The 20,682-nt window shown below is 40.5% G+C and overlaps 1 protein-coding gene across 1 annotated transcript in view; it reads left to right on the forward strand.

The window, feature by feature from the left end:
* Positions 1-20,682, forward strand: part of Ube3c (ubiquitin protein ligase E3C) — a 106,836-nt gene that overhangs the window by 80,963 nt on the left and 5,191 nt on the right. Inside the window, exons 19-22 of the mRNA NM_133907.3 lie at positions 8,006-8,218; positions 13,259-13,447; positions 13,572-13,638; positions 17,710-17,840. Of these exons, the coding sequence (NP_598668.1) occupies positions 8,006-8,218; positions 13,259-13,447; positions 13,572-13,638; positions 17,710-17,840 (600 nt within the window). The remainder of the gene's footprint in view (positions 1-8,005; positions 8,219-13,258; positions 13,448-13,571; positions 13,639-17,709; positions 17,841-20,682) is intronic.

Below are 20,682 nucleotides of genomic sequence, written 5' to 3' on the forward strand. Positions count from 1 at the left end.
GCTCCAAGCTGGACTTGGTGGCATGTGCCACCAAGTGCTTTAATCCTAGCACTTGGGAGGCAGAGGCAGGTGGATTTCTGAGTTTGAGGCCAGCCTGGTCTACAGAGTGAGTTCCAGGACAGCCAGGGCTGCACAGAGAAACCCTGTCTCGAAAAACCAAAAGACAATAAATAAATAAAACTGTAGCTCCTTTAGAATAGTGTTGACTCAGTTCCTCAGAGGCTTCTGCATGGGAAATGTCTGTTTACTATCTGATTGTAAGTGCTTAACTTTACATCAGTATGTCTGCATCCAAATGAATGTACCCGTATAGCACTAATGGCATGGCACCTGAACATTAAATCTGCAAGAGAAGAAAACTATTTATTGATTGATTATAGTGTTTATTGGGTCATAATATATTTAAATTTCCTTAATGCATATGTTAGTGATTGTTTACTGTGATAAAGTGCACAGAGGTCTTCAGAGCAGCTATGCACAGGAAGAATTACCTCCTGTCACTGGTCACTTCTCAGTTAAAAGTTCCATTAGCAGATGGTTCCTGCCTGGGCTGCGGGTCATGGCTGCACTTTGTTGCTTGTAAATCAGGCTCTAGACAGGGATAAGTAAACAGCCTGGCATGTGGTCATGTCATGTTGGACTTTTTTTTACAGATAGAAGCACCTTAGTCCATTTAAGCCAATTAAGTTCAGAATATTTATTGGAACAAATCTTTTATCATATTTGAAATCTACTTGAAAATTTCCCCTTGGTTCAGAATATTGATTTAATTGGAACAGAATGCCTATAAATCAGATTATTTGGTAATACCATGGTAATACATTTGAAATTTTTAATTAGCAGATTGTGTAACTTCAGCATGCTTTATAATTGTGTATATCAGTAGAGTAAGTATGAAGTTAATGTATCATAAAGTGAGATGTTGACAGTTAGCAGTTGATCTTGACCTTTCTGGAAGCTGAAAGAATTTATTCTTATATGTCATTAGTGTCCCTTAGAAAATGCTCTCTAGGTTCTGAGACTTAAATCTGTAAAGCCTGAGATAAACACTTGAAACCTTGCTTGCCTCATCCTTCATGTGACACAGTTCCTCTCCTCTGCAGTCATCTTTGAGCCTAAGCTTAGTACATTGTATCCCCTGCCTCATCTACTTTGATCAAACCAAGGCTCATGTCTTTCCTTAAACTTACGATCTTGACAGTAGCACAGGCCTTCTAAAACTAAGACAGAACCTTTTACATAATTTAAATTTAAATTTAGTGACTGTGCCAACCAAAGCTGTGCACACCTTTAACTCCAGCACTGGGAGGCAGAGGCAGGAGGATCTCTGAGTTTAAAACCAGCCTGGTCTACATAAGCAAGTTCCAGGACTAATAGTGAGACCTTGCCTCATCGAAACAAAACAACAAAAACAATTTAGTGGCCATGGCACCTGTGTTTTGCTCTTAAACAAGATCAGCTTAGAAAGGCAGTTATAAGTAGTTGAGCCTAATCTTAGACCAAGTAAGGAACTCATGATCTTGATTGCATGACCTGAAGTGTGTTTAACTTTGATATTATAAATAGGTAGAGCAAGCACTCAAATGGGAAAGCTAGGTAGAGGTTGGTGATAGTGGAATCTCAGCCTTGGTAGCATAGGGCTGAAAGAGAGTAGTAATATACAATGCATTTGTTGATAGGGGGAAAAGGAAGGATATGAAGGAGTCTGACTGGTTTGTTCTGATAACAGAAAGATAGAGGTGGTGTTGGCTAAGCTAGGGAAGGTTGGGTAAGAAGTTACTTGATTTAGGATACCTGAGACATGCCTTAGGGTTTAGATACCTTAGGCAGACACTGTATTAAAGAACAAGGTCTGGACTGAGCTGCAGCCTGGAAGGAGTGGACACAGAGGGTGGAGCTTGGGAACCAAGTCCCATGGAACAACAGAGTTCCACAAAAAGAAAGGAAAAAAAAAGAATAAGGTTTCAGAAGCTTGATAAAGATTGTCTCAAGGGAAAAAAGGATAATTACTATGTGATGTTACTGGTGGACCAAATAACATAACAAAGAAGTGGCCTTGTCATCTATCAGTATGGACAATAACTGCATGAAATGGAGGCAAAGCCTGGGCAGATGGTAACTAAGGTACATTCTGTGCTCTTTGACTGTCATCTGGGAACTACTATGACCATTCAGACTAACAAGCAGTAAAATAAAGGCCATTTTCTTTATCACTAGACAAGCAAACTGCTTCCCTTACCCTCTGCATGAAGTACAGACCTGATGCGTTGCAAGATTCCATTGGGTATATTCAGTTCAGGTATTTGAGAATGTGACTTGAGGTCTGTGGCTGGAAGAAGACAGACAGACAGGCAGAGTGCTAATAATTCTCAATCATTCCCCCCAGAGTGTGTCCATAGGTGCAGGCAGAGAGGCTTCACTGAAGTCATGGGAGGCACACTTCAAAGAGAGCTGAGATGAGTGAGTAGAGCCTGTGTGGGACAGAGGCTGATGACCACAAGGATGATCCAGAAATAGCAGCTTCACCTGGGACGTGGAGAAGTCTGTGTATCCCTTGGGCTAGCTAGCTTGCAAGCTTTGTTCTGCCAGTTCTAAAATTTGCTGAGCTAACCATGGCAATGACTCCCCAGAGAAACATGGGCTGTCAGTTTCTATGGCCACTAACTAGAAAGAGGCAAAAAATGGTGAGCTGGGCCAGATATAACATCACCTGTAACTCTAGCACTTGGGGGGGTGGGGGGGGGGAGGGAAGGAGGGAGGAAGATTGGGAATTCAAGGCCAGCCTGCAATGCATGAGACACTATATCAAGAAATAATAAAAGATTGTGGATTGAGATCTCCAACTAGATCTCAATTTGTTTTATGGATTAGTGTCTACTGAGTACCCTCTGGAACAATTGGTATTAAGTGATATATATTATCTAAAAGAAGGTTAATATTCTCTAAATTTATCCAATGAATTTTAGAAATTATTAGCAAGTTATTTGTTTAAACCTGTTTGAAGAATATAATGATGAGTCTCCAAATAAAGACATTGTTAAAAGTTTAAAAAAAAAAAAAGAAACTAAAGAAAAAGGAACGAACTGTGTGTAAACAAACTAAAAGCACAGACAATGATCACAGGATCCCATCCTAAAGTCTGGACTGTTGAGAAAATCAGGAGGCTGGAGAGACGGCTCAGCAGTTAAAAGCATGCACTGCTCTTGCAGAGGACCTAGGTTTGGTTCCCAGTACCTGCCATGGTGGCTCACAACTATGCATAACTCCAGTTCTAGGGTATCTGACTCCTGACCTCTAAGAGCACCAGTACACACATTCAGGCAAAACACTTAGACATGTTAAAAATAAGGAAAGGAAATTAGTCTATGAGTGGAGACAAGGAGGGAACCAGCTGAAAAGGAGATAGGGGACAGAGATTAACATGGGCTGTCAAACTCAGAGGGTGAAGGGACTCTGGGTGAGGGTTAGTTGAGTAGGTTCAAAAGACAAGGTGGCCAAGGTGAGCTAGTGCAAGATTAAGTAGCTAAAATGTTAGATCATGGCCAGTTGGGTCACTGAAGTCACCAAAGACTGTCACAGGACTGTTGAAATAAAAAACTTTTGCTTTTTAATTTTATCATCATTGTTTTTGTTGTTATGTACATAATATGATAATGGGTGCATGCCACCATGCACTTTTGCATGTCAAAGGCTAACTGCCACTGTGGGTTTTGGAAATGGATCTTGGGGTCTCAGGCTTGCATGGCATTCACTTTTACCTGCTGAGGCCAGGAGTGAGAATAACTAGAGAGGACCTGACGGTGCTAGCAGGGTGCCGTGGGCCCAGGCCCAGTGTAGGTATCACTGGGACAATGTGTATTCTGGAAATAGCAGTGCCAAAGGAACCTTCTCAGACACTGGGTAGTTCTTTTTGGCAGGCACGGAGCAGTGTACAGAGCTGATGCTGTTCATTGCTAAGGTCAGCACTGGATATGCATTGGATTCCCCAGCGATCCCTGAATCTTCAATGTGAAACCAGAACAGTCCACAAAAGGACTAGAGAGGATGCAGTGGTTATGAGCACTTACTGCTTTTGCAGTTACCAGCACGCCTATCTGGTAGCTAGCAAACTCAAGGGAGGAGTGTCTACATGCACAATCCCACGCATGTATCTACATAGAACTAAATATGTTAATTTTTTAAAAGGACATCAGTTGATTTAATCAAAAGTTAAAGAAAGCAGTTGTGCCTCTAATAGCAGTAAACGTTTGAGACCTTCTCTCCTCTCCCCTGCCCCCACCCCCATGGCTGTTCCTGTTCTTTTTTTTTGGGGGGGGGGGTTGAGACAGGGTTTCTCTGTGTAGCCCTGGCTGTTCTTGAACTCACTCTGTAGACCAGGCTGGTCTCACACTCAGAAATCCACCTTCCTCTGCCTCCCAAGTGCTGGGATTAAAGGTGTGCGCCACTACTGCCCAGCTTTTTCCTGTTCTTCAAGTAACAAAACAGCCAGGTGTGTTCAATTGCCTCTCTAGTTGCACATCCATTGGATCACTAATGAGCAATTGTACTCATTGAAACTAGCATTCACACAGGCAACAAAGTGGAGCTCAGCATCTGGTGCATTGGGCGTAGTTGGGGTGCCAACCCCAGCTCTAGTGTCAGGTAGCTGTATGGGCCTAAATGCTACAGGAATTGGCTGTGACTGAAAACCAAAGATTCTAAATGAATCTAAATGGCATGCACATGTTTTGTTTTGTTTTTTAAGCTATGTGGTTAGCATGATTAGAAATAATTAAAATTATTATCTGCTTGCTTTTTTAGGATGGCTTTAAAGCAAGAGATCATTTCCTATGGTTTTTAGATTAAGTTATAAATGTTCACTTTAGAACTACCTGAAGATTGATAGAGATGCATTTGAAAAGCATTATTTTTTTATTGATTCTTAATGTAGTAAATTACTGAAGTTATTTGGCAGCAAGCAGAAGTAGCCTGTCCTGTGACTCACTTTTTTTTCCTGATAGAGCCACAATTTGCATTAATTACATTGAGACTGCACTCACTTATATTAAAAGGCTTCTACTATAATTAATCCTTTTCATTTCAAACCATTTTGGCACAATTTCTGGCTATAAACATTCGTGAAGGACATAACTGGAAAATTCTGTACAGGCTTTTCTATATACCTAGCCTTTTTTTTTTTTGCTTTTTTTGTGACAGGTAGTTATTGATATGTTTCTAGGAACAAGTGTGGTGCAATGGACTTGAAAATGCTAAGTGGATTATTTTACATAAAAAATAGACAGTTTTAGAGTTGTATAACTAACCTGTATTTAGAAAGTACCTTGATTTATGCTTACATTTGTATCTCAGTTGCATACATTATGGAAATTTAATTTATAATCCATTTAGCTGATGCAATCATAGTTTTCAGTGCTATCATTTATTAGTGCTTGTATATTAAATGCTCTAAAGGTTTAAACCTGCCTTATGTAAAAAATTATACCTATGCATTTACATTTTATGAGTCACAGTGGAATTTCTGCTTAAAATTCAGGTAGCCCTGATATATTTAATGAATTTCTCTGGTTTATTGTTACTAATGCAGAAATGGCAAACAATGACCTTCCATATTGAACATGCAATGATTTACACTCCAGCTTACTTTCAAAGTCCACTGTGTAAATGAGGGCTTTTTCTCAGTACATGAGGATCAATCATGCAGCTTTACGCAAAATGCTCTCCTTGGCTTTGAACTCATCCTTCATTTAGAAGTAATGGTATTTATAAGTGCTCTAGGTTAATATTATTAACTGTTTGTTTGTTGTTTGGGAGTTTTGTTTGTTTGTTTGTTTGTTTGTTTTGAGAAGAGTTGCCCATGGAAGAAATTGTATCATATAGTTATCATTGCCTAGACATGCAGCTGGCCTGAGAGATAGGGAGGGAGCACAGACTCAGTGTGAACACTGATCTCTGAGTTATTCTAATAGGGAAAAAAGAATTTGTGGAGGAAGACTTGTGTGGCTCCATAGGAATTGATTTCTTAGCATGTTAGGTCTTAGGAAAAGGAGTCAGTCATGGCCTGCTCAGTGTGATGCTTGTGTTTACAAGAGTGTTCAAGAGCACCAATCAAGCTGTTCACCAAGGAACTTGACAAAGGTTGGTTATGGTTTCCAAGTTTGCCTGTCAGAATAAGACACTAGGAGTATAGTGGTAGGTTTTGTTTGTTTGTTTATGTGCTTTTATGCACATGTGCTCATCTGCCATGGTGCACATGTGGAGGTAAAGTTCTCTCATTTCACCATGTGATCCCAAAGATTAGGCTTTTCAGTGAGAACCTGAAATCACCGTCTGAGCCACTTTGCCACAGCCTCTAAAATAGGGTTTTTTTTTTTAATTCTTACCACACATTTCTGAGTCTGTATTGCATTTTACAGCAGTAGGCCATTGGAATATTTACTGTGTGGCATGAATCTCTGACCTGATGTTGGAAACCTTACATAATTTTACTTACCATTTCTGCTAGGAAATCTCTGGAGATCTACATAGTAACTCATTAACACTAATTAATCCAATGGGTGGCAGGAAGAGCAGCTTCCAGCTACGGGCCAAGATTAAAAAGCTGGTGATACTGACAGGTAGGAGTGTGAGGGCCAGTGGGAATCCTCACGCATCATTGGTGGGGGCAGAAAGGTGCTAGCATTTTAGAAACTATTTGGACAATGTCTTCCTTGTGCTAGCCACCTCTATGCTCTGCTCCTATGTATATGGTCATGAAAGTCCAGAAGTGGAAACACCACACATGTCCATCACCAGGTGAATCTATCACACCACAGACAGCAAATAAAAGAATCTCCAAAACCTGGTGTGTGCTATATTATGAGAAGTCTTAGGAGTGATGAAACTTAGATCTATAGAGGGGATTCCCTGAATTTACTCAGGTATAACCAAGTAAGAAATTCATCAAAGGGGCTGAAGAGATGGCTCACAGGTTAAGAACACTAGCTGCTCTTCCACAGGACCCAGGTCCAGTTTCCAGCAAACACATGGCAGCTCACACTGGTCTGTAACTCCAGTTCCAGGAGATTGGATACCTCACACAGGCAAAACACCAATGCACATAAAATAAAAATAAATTATTAAAAATTCATGCAAGGTTTATCTGTACTATAGTATAAATAATCACAAAAATAACATACAATGAGAACATATTTCTTGTTTTTACCCCTTTTTAGGGGCATATGTGTGTGTAGCATATGTATTCAAGAGCTCAACCCAGAGGCCAGAAAAGTATACTAGATCTTCTGGAGCCAGAGTTAAGGTAGTTGTGAGCCCCCTCATGTGGGTGCTGAGAATTGAACTACTGTCCTCTGGAAGAACAGCAGTCTTCTGAACTGCAGAAGTAGAGTGGGCAGCTGTATTCATAGTGCTAATATGACCACATCTATAGCTACTAGAGAGTTCTGTTCTAGATCTAGCACACCTCTCTCTAAACATGCTCTCATTTGGAAATACATAGTCAAGTTCAGTCCCAAAATCCAATGGCCAATGTCTTTCTAAGATAAAGAGAAGGTGTGACACAAAGCAAACACACAGTGTAGATACAGAAGCAGGAAGTAGAAGGATGCAACTGAAGCCGTGTCGGCTGCCAGGAGCTTGAAGGGGAGTGAAAGGTCCATCTGCAGAACTGTGAGACAGTACTCTGTTTTGTTTAGTTTCCTGTTTGTGTTCAGTTGGTGCCTAATATACTATAACCCTAAAGCACTCATATCTGACTATTTGTGGAAAACATTTCCTGACATATGAAGGTCAGCATGAAAGATTTGGCTCTTAGAAGTCCCATTTAGTATTACACTCCAGTTTCAGCACTGGTCTGGCACATGGTAAATGCATTGGCCTCACATTATCATGGAGGCAGAGTCTGCCTCTCAGGACTCTGTCACTGTTGAATTAGCTTGTATTCTGTTATAGGAAGCATACAGATAATGTTGACTGTTAATCACCTGTCTGCCCTTTGGTCTGTCTGAAGGCTCTGTATGAAAACATGTTGGTGGAGCTACCCTTTGCTGGCTTTTTCCTGTCCAAGCTACTGGGAACCAGTGCAGATGTGGACATTCACCATCTTGCCTCATTGGACCCCGAAGTCTACAGGAACCTGCTTTTCCTCAAGAGCTATGAGGAGGATGTGGAGGAACTGGGACTGAACTTTACTGTGGTGAACAATGACCTGGGAGAAGCCCAGGTGAGCTGGGGACACATTTCATCTTTCAGAGAAAGCGTTTCTCATGCCACTGTCACCGTGGCATTGTCCTCAATTGGAAAAAACTTTTGACTGGGGCTTGGCAGCAAGAGCAGCTCAAACTTTCCAAGCCACTCATGTTCTCAGCGTCTCTGCTGGCAGTCCTTCCCTCTCTGAATTGTATCCCTGGTTGTGCTGAAGCTAGAGCCTCTCTCATTTCTTTACTGGGGAGTGACTGGCAAACCACCTTCCCTCACACCTGCCTGACTGCCTGGTTGCTCCTGCTGCTTTTATCCTTTTTGCAAAAAGAAAGACCTATATTAGAGACAGACTAGGTTTTGTTGTTACTTTTGGTTTGTTGGGCTTTGTTGTTTGGTGTGTGTGCGTGTGTGTTTTTTTTTTTTGTGAGACAGGGTTTCATGTAGATTAAGCTGGCTCTTCCCAAACACACAGATCTGCCTACGTCTATCTCCCAGGTACTGAGATTAAAGGCATGTTCAACCTTATGTATGACACAAAATTGCTTTCTTTTTTTTCTTTTCTTTTCTTTTCTTTTTTTTTTTTTTTTTTTTTTTTTTTTTGGTAGATGGTGGGTAGTGGTGAGACAGGGTCTTACTGTGCAGCTCTTAGTATCCTGGCAATCTTTATGTAGACCAGGCCAGCCTTAGACTCATCCACCTGCCTCTCCCTCCCAAATACTATGATTAAAGGTGTGCACTGTCACTGCCACCACCACTCAGGATCCAAACTAGTTTTCTTGATACCAGTTTTATCATTATAGAAGTCACATTTCATAAAATTCACTCTCTTGGAATATATTGAGTTGGTAGGCATTACTTTAGCTAGCTGTAAAATATTATATTAGTCTTAGGAAGAAACAGTTTTCTATGCCTGGCCTATCTTCTCTAGTATGTGTTAGGTGTTTCCAAAATTTAGAAAATACCTTAAAAATACTTACAAAGCCATGCATACTGTAATCCCATTCCCAAAGAGTCTGAGGCAGCAGATTTACAAATTCTAAGTCAGGTTAGACTATATCCAGAATTTGTCTCCGCAAAGAAAAACAGAAAACATACTTCAACCTCTATCCCCCAAACTAAATGTGACTTGAAGCGAGGATTATAAACTGTAAAGTATTAACAAGCATGACTTAAAAGTTGTAGGTGGGAACCCTTCTGTGTTGTTAACAGTTCATGCTAGAGCTGCGTCCCAGACCCCTGCCTGTGCAGCCACAGTGCCTCCAAACATCATTGGTAGCCCTTGATATAGAATAGTAGTAATCTTTAACTACTTTAGATTTTGTTTTTCATTTTGTGCTTACTTGTTTGTTTGAGACAGGTCACACTATATAGCTCTGAATTCCTATACAAGCTGGCCTCAAACTCACAAACCTGCCTGCCTCTACCTCCCAAGTACTGGGATTAAAGGCCTGGGCCACTGCACCCAGCAAATTTTGTTCTTTTCAATTTTCAGTGTTACTTGTTTGTTTTTCCTTTCTTTGTTTCTTTCTTCCTTCCTTCCTTCCTTCCTTCCTTCCTTCCTTTCTTCCTTTTTTGGTTTGTTGAGACAGGGTTTCTCTCTCTGTGTAGCCTTGGCTTTCCTGGTACTCACTCTGCCCTGATCTCACAGAGATCCACCTTGTCTCTGCTTTCTGGGTGCTAGGATTAAAGACATGAGCTGCCACCACCCATCCTGTCACTTGTTTCTAATATAGGTTTTTCAAAAGTCATCAGTGCATGAAATACGAGTAAAGTTCTGGTGTGTATTCAACATAGTAATAACAGAATAAGTCACTGTATTTCAAGCAGCTAGAAGATAGGTGTTTGATTGCTTTTATCATTGAAAAAATGGTAGATACTATTGGAGAAGTGTTTATCCTGATTTAAATGTAATTCAGCATAGGTCACAATATCATATCACATACGAACCCATAAATGCATATAGTTTTTGTTTTTGTGTATCACCATGAAAAATAAACTTAGGGGACTGGAGAGAAATTTCAGTCCATAAAATGTTTGCTGTTTAATCATAAGTACCTGAATTTAATCCCCATTGTTCATGTAGAAGGCCAAATGTCATTACCAGGAACCATCCTGGATGTGTTCTGTGCCAGGGTTCCAGAATTCATCAACCAGTCACACCTAGGGAATAAATAGGTTAAGAAGAGATTGTTTATGCTGAGCCTCGTGGTGTAGGCCTGTAATCTCAGCACCAAGAGGGCAGAGAGCAAGGTGAGGTTTATACCATCATAAGGATGTTTTCACTGTACAGCTATTGTGTGTGCTCCTTTTGCCATGTATCTTGGTAGCATAATCTCTTTAGTTAAGGTTTCTAATGCTATGATAAAACCATGACCAAAAGCAACTTGAGAAGGAAAGGTTTTATTCATTTTACAGGTTGTAGTCCATCATCTAAGAGGTAAGAAAGAGCAGGCAAGGAAAGAACCCAGATGTAGGGACTGATGCAGAGGGATGCTGCTGACTTGACTGGCTGGCTTCTTGTGGCTTGCTCAGCCTGTTTTCTTACAGAACCCAGGATACCAGCAGCCTAGGGATGGCACCACCCAGAGTGAGCTGTACTTTCCTACATCAGTAATCAATCTAGAAAATTCTCTAAGCTCAGTCTGGTGGGGACATTTTCTCAATTGAGGTTCCCTCTTCCCAGATGACTCTATCCTCTATCAAGTTGATATAAAAACTAGTCGGCATGCATGATTAGTACAGTGAGGTGCTACTACCTGAGGCAGCTGCTGGTAGTATAGAATTTTTCTGTGCATTAAGAAGTGATAGATGGCCGGGCGTGGTGGCGCACGCCTTTAATCCCAGCACTCAGGAGGCTGAGGCAGGCGGATTTCTGAGTTCGAGGCCAGCCTGGTCTACAAAGTGAGCTCCAGGACAGCCAGGACTACACAGAGAATCCCTGTCTCGAAAAACCAAAAAAAAAAAAAAAAGAAGAAGAAGAAGAAGTGATAGATGGTAATGTAGGAATAGCCATACCAAAGATCTGATTAGGAGAATAAGGAAGCACAGTGGTAGAGTGCTAGAGGGACTTCTGCAGAAGTAGATAGAAGCAGGCAACCCTCTGTGCTGTGTCCCACTATTCTTCTCTGTAAAGGAGCAGTTCTGTTACCAGGGTTTTTCCTTTAGTGTGGGCATTATGCCTGTTTACATGAGGAAAAAGCCAAGGGTACGTTTTTGTAAGTTACTAGAAATTCCACTATTAGATGATTGGTGGTCTTAGAAGTCCTTTTAACTGAAAACTTGATTGTTTGTCTTTACATTCTACAATCACATCATCATCTATTACCTACCTTAATCCATTTAAAGGAAGTGGTGTTCTTATATATGGAAATATAATAGCCGGCCTCAGAAGACCTGGTTAACAGATGAACTGTCAGCTGAATATAAGCAGAGGAATTAGCGTAATGAACAGTCCTCACTCAGCTTGGAGACAATGGCTTGAAAGCTCATTGTAAGATTTGATGGGTCCCAAATTGAGAAAGCAAATTAGTAAGAAAGATTGAATGTCTAAAGTGTGAAATACTGTAGGAAGAGAATCAGCCACATTTATCATTGAAGTTTAAAGCTGCATAACTTTGATAAAATGGGAATGAGCAGGTTACCATGCCCTCTAGTACCAGATCCAGGTTGATTTAAGTAAAATTTTTCACCTGACATTGAAATATCCTTTATGTAAAGTGGTAAAACTTGGGGGTATAGAAAACACTACTCAGGTGGATAGTATGTTCTTGTTAGACTGGAGATACAAAGGAGACTTGAAAAGAAAGTAGAACTGGAAATGGTGCCAGTAGTTCTGTGATGTACAGTATAAGCACCCCTATAGCCAAAGCTTGCATCCTGCTCCCCAAGCACAGAGCCTATTCAGACCATCACTTTTAGTTCACTAGCAGCAATGCCATCGTTAATGTGGAAATACAGAAATGTCTTTTCTCCTTTATTTTGTGCCCCACCCCCAGCCACCATTATGTCACCCAGGATGGGCTTGAATTAGCTGTCTGCCTTTACTTTCCAAGGACTGGGATTATAAGTATGAAGCCCTCATTTATTTATTATATATATTACTTATCCTCTGAATAGGTAACCTCCACTAACACCAGAAATGCATTTCTATTATGTGGTTATAAACAAGGCATTTCAGAGCATGTTCTTGTAGCTAATCCTACATCTGTGGTAATCTTCTCTATATGTGAAAGTTTACACAGTCATAGTACCTACTGCTGAGGTAAGGGTTCATGTTAAGGCGAGAACTGCATTTCCATTGCACTCTTTTCACACTGGCCCTGCCATGACATTTAAAGAGCTATTTTTAAGATTCATTCTAGATGTAGAAACACAGTGTAGCCAGGAGATGGTGGTAGCTGGGGAGGCAGAACCAGGCCAATCTTTGTGAGTTCAAGGACAGCCTGCTTTACAAAGCAAGCTGCAAAACAGCCAGGGCTAAACACAAAGAAACCGTTTTGAAAAACCAGAATAAATAAGGAAAAAGAAACAGTGTAGCTGTATTTGCAGTTTTGTCTTTTTCTTTGTTTTGGTTTGTTTCGAATTTTGTTTTTAACAGAGTTTTCACTGTATAACTCAGGACAGTCTAGAAATCTTCCTGCCTTAGCTTTCCAAGTGGTGGAATTAATGGGCATGTCAATATATCTTTCTCCTTCCCTTCAAAATCATTCACTACTGTCCTTTAAATCAAACATTCTATAATAGAGGCAGCATCCAAAAAAGATGAAAGGAAGTATAGTGACTGTTTATTCTCCAGAATGAGCGCCTTGTTCTCTCTGGGACTAGAATGACCCTTTGATTCATAACTTTGCCCTTAGTGGCTCTGCTTTTTAAAAATGAAATTGTCACAGTTCCCTTATTTCTTATTGCTAGGATAGGACAGGATGCTTAGTGATGGGAAAGAAAAAGTTCCTGCCTCTTGTTACAACTATCCCTGTGCTACTGGTATATGTTGGATTTTTATTTTCTTAAACTTTTGTTTCCCTGTTTTCACACCTCTAGAACCCTGTGTTTTCTGTTACAGGTGGTTGAACTAAAATTTGGTGGAAAAGACATCCCGGTAACTGGGGCCAACCGAATTGCCTACATCCACCTGGTGGCTGACTACCGGCTGAACAAGCAGATCCGACCGCATTGCCTAGCTTTCCGCCAGGGCCTGGCCAATGTTGTGAGCCTAGAGTGGCTCCGAATGTTTGACCAACAGGAAATTCAGGTATCATGACTACTATTCTCAAAGACACAAAACAAAACACTTTGTTTCACAGGAAACAAAACACTTTCTGAAAATATCCCTTCAGGTTTACAATTTAACCTTTTTCTCCCTCTCCCTTCCCCAGGTATTAATTTCTGGTGCACAAGTTCCTGTAAGTCTGGAGGACCTAAAATCCTTTACAAACTATTCAGGTATGTAGCACCACATTAGACTATGCCTTTCTCATAGGTCAGTTGTCACTATAACCTCTTATATCCCTATCTTATGTTCACCTTACTGTGAACTACTGTCCTCAGTCACTTTCATGGCTTCCAGTGTGCAAGTGTGAGCCTCTTCTCATTTTTATAATGTTCAGTATATTGTGTATTTTCTTCTTCATAATTGACCTTTTATTTCTACTCATAGACATTTGGTTATTCCCAGTCTTGCTGGGGATGGTGGTATGCTTTCTTAATCTCGGCACTTAAAAGACATAAGCAGGAGGACCTTTGTGAATTCTAGGCCAGCAGTTCCCAGACAGCCAGGGCTATGTAGAGAGAGACTTTGTCTCAAAAACAGCAACAAAAATAAAAAGTGATAGCAAACATACCATCTGTAGTTAAATGTGCTTAGCATGTGTGAGCCTCTGGCTTCAAGCCCCAGCACAAGAGTCATTAAACAAATAAATAAATAAAGCTGTATTAGCCATTCTGTTACTAGACACTACCTGCACACAGGTTTATATTCTTGTACATATTTAGGAGAGAGGAGCTATTTGGTTGGTTGGTTCGTTCTTTTTTTTTCCTTGAGACAGGGTTTCTCTGTGTTACTCTGGCTGTCCTGAAACTCACTCTGTAGACCAGGCTGGCCCAAACTCACAGAAATCCACCTGGTTCTCTCTTCCAGTGCCACCCAGATCAGAGGTGTATGCCACCAGCTTGTTTCATTTTGTTAAGTAATCTGCTGTAATTAACATAATGGGTTTGGAGGTATATTCCTTTAGTCCTAGAACTCAGGAGGGTTTCTGCAGAAGGTGAAGTCATTTCCAAGTCTCACACTATAGACAGACATAAGAAAGTAGATTAACAACCCCACTATAAACTTTAGTATAGCGTACAATAAGCAGTGTTACTTGAAGAAAATATTTGCAAGTCATACATAAATACCTAGTTCCTAGAAAAGATAAACTCTTAGCAGCTAAGTGCAGTGATGATGTGAGACATAATCTCAAGTAAGATTTAATTTCATACTCATTTAGGAATAGTATTAAACAACATAGGTGTTGGGCAGGATGTGGAAAAATTGAAAGCTTTATCTGCTGCTCATAACAATCTAAAATGGTACAGCTGTGGTAAGAATGGCTCTGTGGTTCCTGAAAGAGTACAGCTTAGTGATAGAGTACTTCCTGGTGTACATGGTTCTGTTCCTATCGCCACCAAATAACAAAAAGTCAGAACAAGCTGGGCAGTGGTTGTGCACATCTTTAATCCCAGCATGCAGAAGGCAAAGGCAGACAGATCTTGAGTTCCAGGGCAGCCAGAGAGAGAGAGAAATGCTGTCTCAAAACAAAAAAAAGTGCTGGAGAAATAATTCAGTAGTTAAGAGCATTGACAACTCTTCCAGAGGTCCTGAGTTCAATTCCCACAACTACTTGGTGACTCACAACCATCTGTAATGGGATCCAATGCCCTCTTCTGGTGTGTCTGAAGACAGCAACAGTGTACTCTCATACATCAAACAAACAAATACATAAATCTTTTTTTTAATTGGTTTTTGTGTACGGGTGTTCTGCCTTAATGTGTATCTGACTTAGTGTTTGATTCCCCTGGAACTGAAATTATTAGCAGTTGTAAACTGCCATGAATGATGCAAAGAATCAAACCCAGGTCCTCTGGAGGAGTAGCCAGTAGTCTACATTGCTGCACAACTCTCTGGTCCCCTCTTTGTAAAAAATTTTAGGACTGTGTATGAGCGTGCATGGATGCACAAAAGTGCAACATTTTTGTGGTCAGAGAATAAATAGCTTGTGAAAGTCAATTCTATTCTTCTAATATGTGAAACCCAGGAACTGAGTGCAGATCCTCAGGTTTGGTAGCAAGTTACATACCCACTGAGCTAGTTATACAGGCCCCAACATGGATGAATCCTGAGCCCATTATGCTAAGTGAAAGAAACCAGGATAAATGACAGATGCTAGCTGGTTCTGCTTATGTGAGGCACCTGAAAGAGGCTCACAGACTCATAGAGAAGACTGAACTTGAAATTACTCTAATGAGAAGGAGGGCAGGGTGGGGCTCCTGTTTGAACTGAGACTGATGGCTGCATGGAAAAGTAAATGTGATCAATGCTCTTGAATTCTCACAGGAAAGTGATTGAAATGGTGAACTTTATGTTGTATGTTTTACCACAAAATAAAAAAATAATTCTGGGGCTGAAGAGATGACTCAGTGTATAAAGTGTTCTTGCTGCTGGGCCTGAGAACCTGAGTTTGATCCCAGGGATCCACATGGCAGGAAAAGAACCACAGACACAATAAATAAACAAATGTACTTTTTAAATTAAGAAAAAGAAATCCAAGCTAGATGTAGTCCTCAAGAGACTGAGGTAAGATTTCTGTGTTAAAGGCAAATCTGGACTGTATAAAGTGAGGCCAGGAGCCAGGTGGAAAGGGAAGAGAAGAGAAAAGAGAAGAAAATACCCAGCTAAAGTTCCTGTGTTCAGTTAAAAGGCATTTTGTATGCACCATCTGTGGAGTTAGAGACAGAAGGTCAGAGGTGTCTGTAGGAGCTTTGTGAGAAAAATGGAAATGTTCTAAATATGGATGTGCTAGTGATTCTAAATTTACTAAAAATCACTTAAATTTGCATTGATGTGTGTGCATTTTATTTCTTCTGTAATTGCTGTTGCTCTAAACCTGAACTCTAATTTTATATAAAAACAAATAATGCCACAGGTCATAGTGTCTGCACTCTCCAGTCATATGTTTAGGAAAATGTCATCATTCTGACCTTTCTTTGCCAAGAAATTGCCCTGAGTTGTTTGACTTCCCTGTCTACACTGAGAGTTTATACCTTTAAGGATCCCAGCTATTCCAGTAAATAGATTTAAAATATTACCATAGTCATTTTGGTGTCAATTAATGCACTTAAGATATCTTATTGATGTTATTTCTGTAGTGTATTAACAATGGGGGAACAATATATGGCAATTTTTTTAGTTTTAGGAAGCACTTAATGAGATTAAAATCTATAAGTGGCAGATAGTACATCTTAGAATTGTGTTTAATAACAGGCAGGGCTGGTTGTCAGCCACAGTCTTATTATCTATCAGAAGGAGTGGCAATAAATAGACATGGAAATCATATTGGCCAAGTGCCTAGCTCTCTGAGAAATAAGGTATCAGTGTGTACTGGCTGGTTTTGTGTGTCAACTTGACACAGGCTGGAGTTACCACAGAGAAAGGAGCTTCAGTTGGGGAAATGCCTCCATGAGATCCAACTGTGGGGCATTTTCTCAATTAGTGAGCAAGGGGAAAAGGCCCCTTGTTGGTGGTGCTATCCCTGGGCTGGTAGTCTTGGGTTCTGTAAGAGAGCAGGCTGAGCAAGCCAGGGGAGGCAAGCCAGTAAAGAACATCCCTCCATGGCCTCTACATCAGCTCCTGCTTTCTGACCTGCTTGAGTTCCAGTCCTGACTTCCTTTAGTGATGAACAGCAATGTGGAAATGTAAGCTGAATAAACCCTTTCCTCCCCAATTTGCTTCTTGGTCATGATGTTTGTGCAGGAATAGAAACCTTGACTAAGACACAGTGTCTACCGTTTTTTAGATATATATCCAAGTGTCAGTTCCTACTCAAGAAGGTCTACTCCACATGTTGTTGGTTTCTAGTGTTTGCTAGGCATCATTTCATGCTGGCTCCATCGTGGTCACACCTACCCTCTGCAAAGGACCAGAGGCAGGTATCTTTTAGTTTGGCTTAGAAAACCTACTCCCCTATCTCACAGACCCCTCAAAACATTGGTGTCATATTCCCAAGTTTGTTGCTGCTCCTTCTGCATTGATTTGGGGTAGGGGTAGGGTATTTGTTTGTTTTGGTTTTGTTTGTTTGTTTGGACAGTGTTTCTCTGTAGCTTTCACTGTCCTGTAACTCAGTCTGTACTCCAGGCTAGCCGCAAACTCAAGGGATTCATTTACTTCTGCTTCCCAAGTTCTGGGATTAACGGTATGTGCCAACACTGCCTGGCTTGGTTTTATTTTTAATGCATCATATGTTCATTTTGTCATAGGGGGCTATTCTGCCGATCATCCTGTCATTAAAATCTTTTGGAGAGTTGTAGAAGGTTTCACTGACGAAGAAAAGCGCAAGTTGCTCAAGTTTGTAACAAGTTGCTCTCGCCCCCCTCTCCTGGGTTTCAAGGTATGCATCTTCTATGCCATTTTCTTTAAAACCATACAGGTCTGACCACTATATGGTTGCTGTCTTTTTGTCCCATTCTAAGTCCTAAGTGCTGTTATAATTGTATTTAGGCTTTCTTTCAGTGTCTAGAGAGCCTGTGTTCAGATAGGCTGCCTGAAGTTACAGTCATCAGCCTTGTCAGTCATGATTTTCCACTCTGAATTGAAGAGTACACAACCTAAAATGTAGGTGTTGAGATAAGCAGAAGTAGATTTTGGTCATGGCTGTTATTAATATATGCTTTACATTATCCTAGCCTTGTTTGATTATTTCTGAAAAGTAATTACCTAGCCTATGGTTTTTAGTAACTAAAGCTATTTGAGGGGTTGGGGAAGTGGATCAATTAATTAGTAAATACCATGCAAGCAGGAGGACCTAAATCCAATACCTAGTATTTACCATACAAGGTAGTGCATGCCTTTAATTCCAGGATTCTGATATCTGTGGGTTGGAGACCAGCTTGGTCTACATAGTGAGTTCAAAATCAGTGAGAGCTAAATAGTGAGACCCTGCTGTCTTCAAAACAAAAGAGAATAAACAGATACTCACTACTCAGTTGAAAAAAAGCTGGTCCTATAATCTCAGCACTACAGAAGTGGAGACAGAAAAATCCTTGGAGCCTGCTGGCCAGCCAGTCAAGCTGAATTAGTAAGCTTGAAGTTCAGTGAGAGAGCCAGTTTCAAAACATGAGTGGCAAGACAAGATGGCTCAGTAGACAACAAGATGACACTTGTAAAGTCAACACTCTTACAGTACTTTGAGAATTAGAGACTAGACACTCCCTGGTGATATTAACCTAGGTTACTCTGTGCAGTAGAAATGAGACATTCTGCTTTGAATATTTTTTAAGATTTATTTATTATATGTAAGTACACTGTAGCTGTCTTCAGACACTCCAGAAGAGGGAGTCAGATCTCGTTACGGATGGTTGTGAGCCACCATGTGGTTGCTGGGATTTGAACTCTGGACCTTCGGAAGAACAGTCGGGTGCTCTTATCCACTGAGCCATCTCACCAGCCCGACATTCTGCTTTGAAAGAAAGTGGCGGGAGAGAATGTACTCCATGAAGTTGTCCTCTAATCTCAAATACACTACATACACACAGATACATACATACATACACACAGATACATACATACATACACACACACACAATTTACAAATTTAAATCAGGTGGAAAGCAATTGAGAAATTCACCCAACCTTTTACTTCCACATGCATACCCATACCTTCTCACACAAACATTCCACACACACAAATGTTGCTTGAGAAACATTTAATGATATTTCCTATATTCATTTTAAAATTGGATAAAGCAACATTTATACTTAATAAATATCATTCATACATACATACATACATGCATACATACATGAGGAACCAGCATAATTACTCAGTGGTTGAGTTACTGCCAAGGTTGGTATACTGAATTTAATCTCTAGGACCCACATGGAAGAAGGAAAGAACCAGCTTCCACAAGTTGTCCTAAGACTTCAACATGCATGTCGGATGCATGAATGTAAGGTTGCCTTCTGCCACCCCCACATAAATGCTGTGGCAAAACTGGAAAAGACTTTGCCCACTTTAACCTCTTGCCTGGCCATGTTTGTTCTATAGTCCTAAATCATTTCAGAGATTAGGAATATCTTTCTTTTTCTTGTTAGATATTTTACTCTTAATATCCTAGAATAGAGATAGTCCTACAATTCACTAATTGTAAGTCACTACAATTCAATAATCAATAATAAAAGAGTTTGCCCATGGTGTATTTACAGTGTCTAACCCACTAGTTTAGAGTCTGGCTGTTCGGACTACAGCTCCAGCAATACTGGAAAGCTTGTTAGAAACAGATATTTGAAGGCTCTTGGGACCAGCTGCTGTGTGGAGCTAGGCAGCCATGTTTCTAATAAGTTTCTGAGGCTTGGTGAAGTTATGCCACTTGTCCCTTAATGGCCCCCGTAGACTTTGTCTTCCAGGTAAGGCTCCAGTGTATTGCCATGCATGGGCATATTTTTTGTTTTGTTTTGTTTTTGTTTGTTTGTTTTTAGATAGTATTGCTCTATAGTTTAGGCTTATCCTTGAACTCACTATTTAGCCCAGACTGGCCTCAAATTCTTTAGTCCTGCTGCTTTGGTCTCATGAGTATTGGGATTTGGCCTATATTACCTTACCAGTTAGATATGTCCTTTAGTTCCCTTCCATGTGTCCTGGACAGTTTGAGTAGGTATAAAAGTGTTCTATGGCATTATCTCAAGCAGTGTGCTCAGGACAGGTGACGGCATTGGTTATGAGGTCCCAGCTGGAAGAAGGCCAAGAGTCAGCTAGTAATAGACATTGAGCTGCAGATACTCAGGCATTTAAAAGAAGCAAATTATTATAGTATGATCAGAAGATGAGAGTGGTTTTTTTGTTTTGTTTTGTTTTTTGTTTGTTTGTTTTTTATTTATTTTTGGTTTTTCGAGACAGGGTTTCTCTGTATAGCCCTGGCTATCCTGGAACTCACTTTGTAGACCAGGCTGGCCTCGAACGCAGAAATCCACCTGCCTCTGCCTCCAGAGTGATGGGGTTAAAGGTGTGCGCCACCATGCCCAGAAAGAGTTTATTTGACTTACAGTTCCATATCACTGTTTATCATTGAAAGAAGTCAGGACTGAAACTCAAGGGCAGGAATCTGAAAGCAGGAATTGATGTAGAGGCTATGGTAGATTGCTGCTTGCTGCCTTGCTCACCATGACTTTCTAAGCCTGCTTTCTTACAGAACCAAGAACCATCAGCCCAGGGTTGGCCTCACTCACAATGCATT

The sequence above is a fragment of the Mus musculus genome, chromosome 5, assembly GCF_000001635.26.
Source record: "Mus musculus strain C57BL/6J chromosome 5, GRCm38.p6 C57BL/6J".
In the NCBI taxonomy this organism is placed as follows: domain Eukaryota; kingdom Metazoa; phylum Chordata; class Mammalia; order Rodentia; family Muridae; genus Mus; species Mus musculus.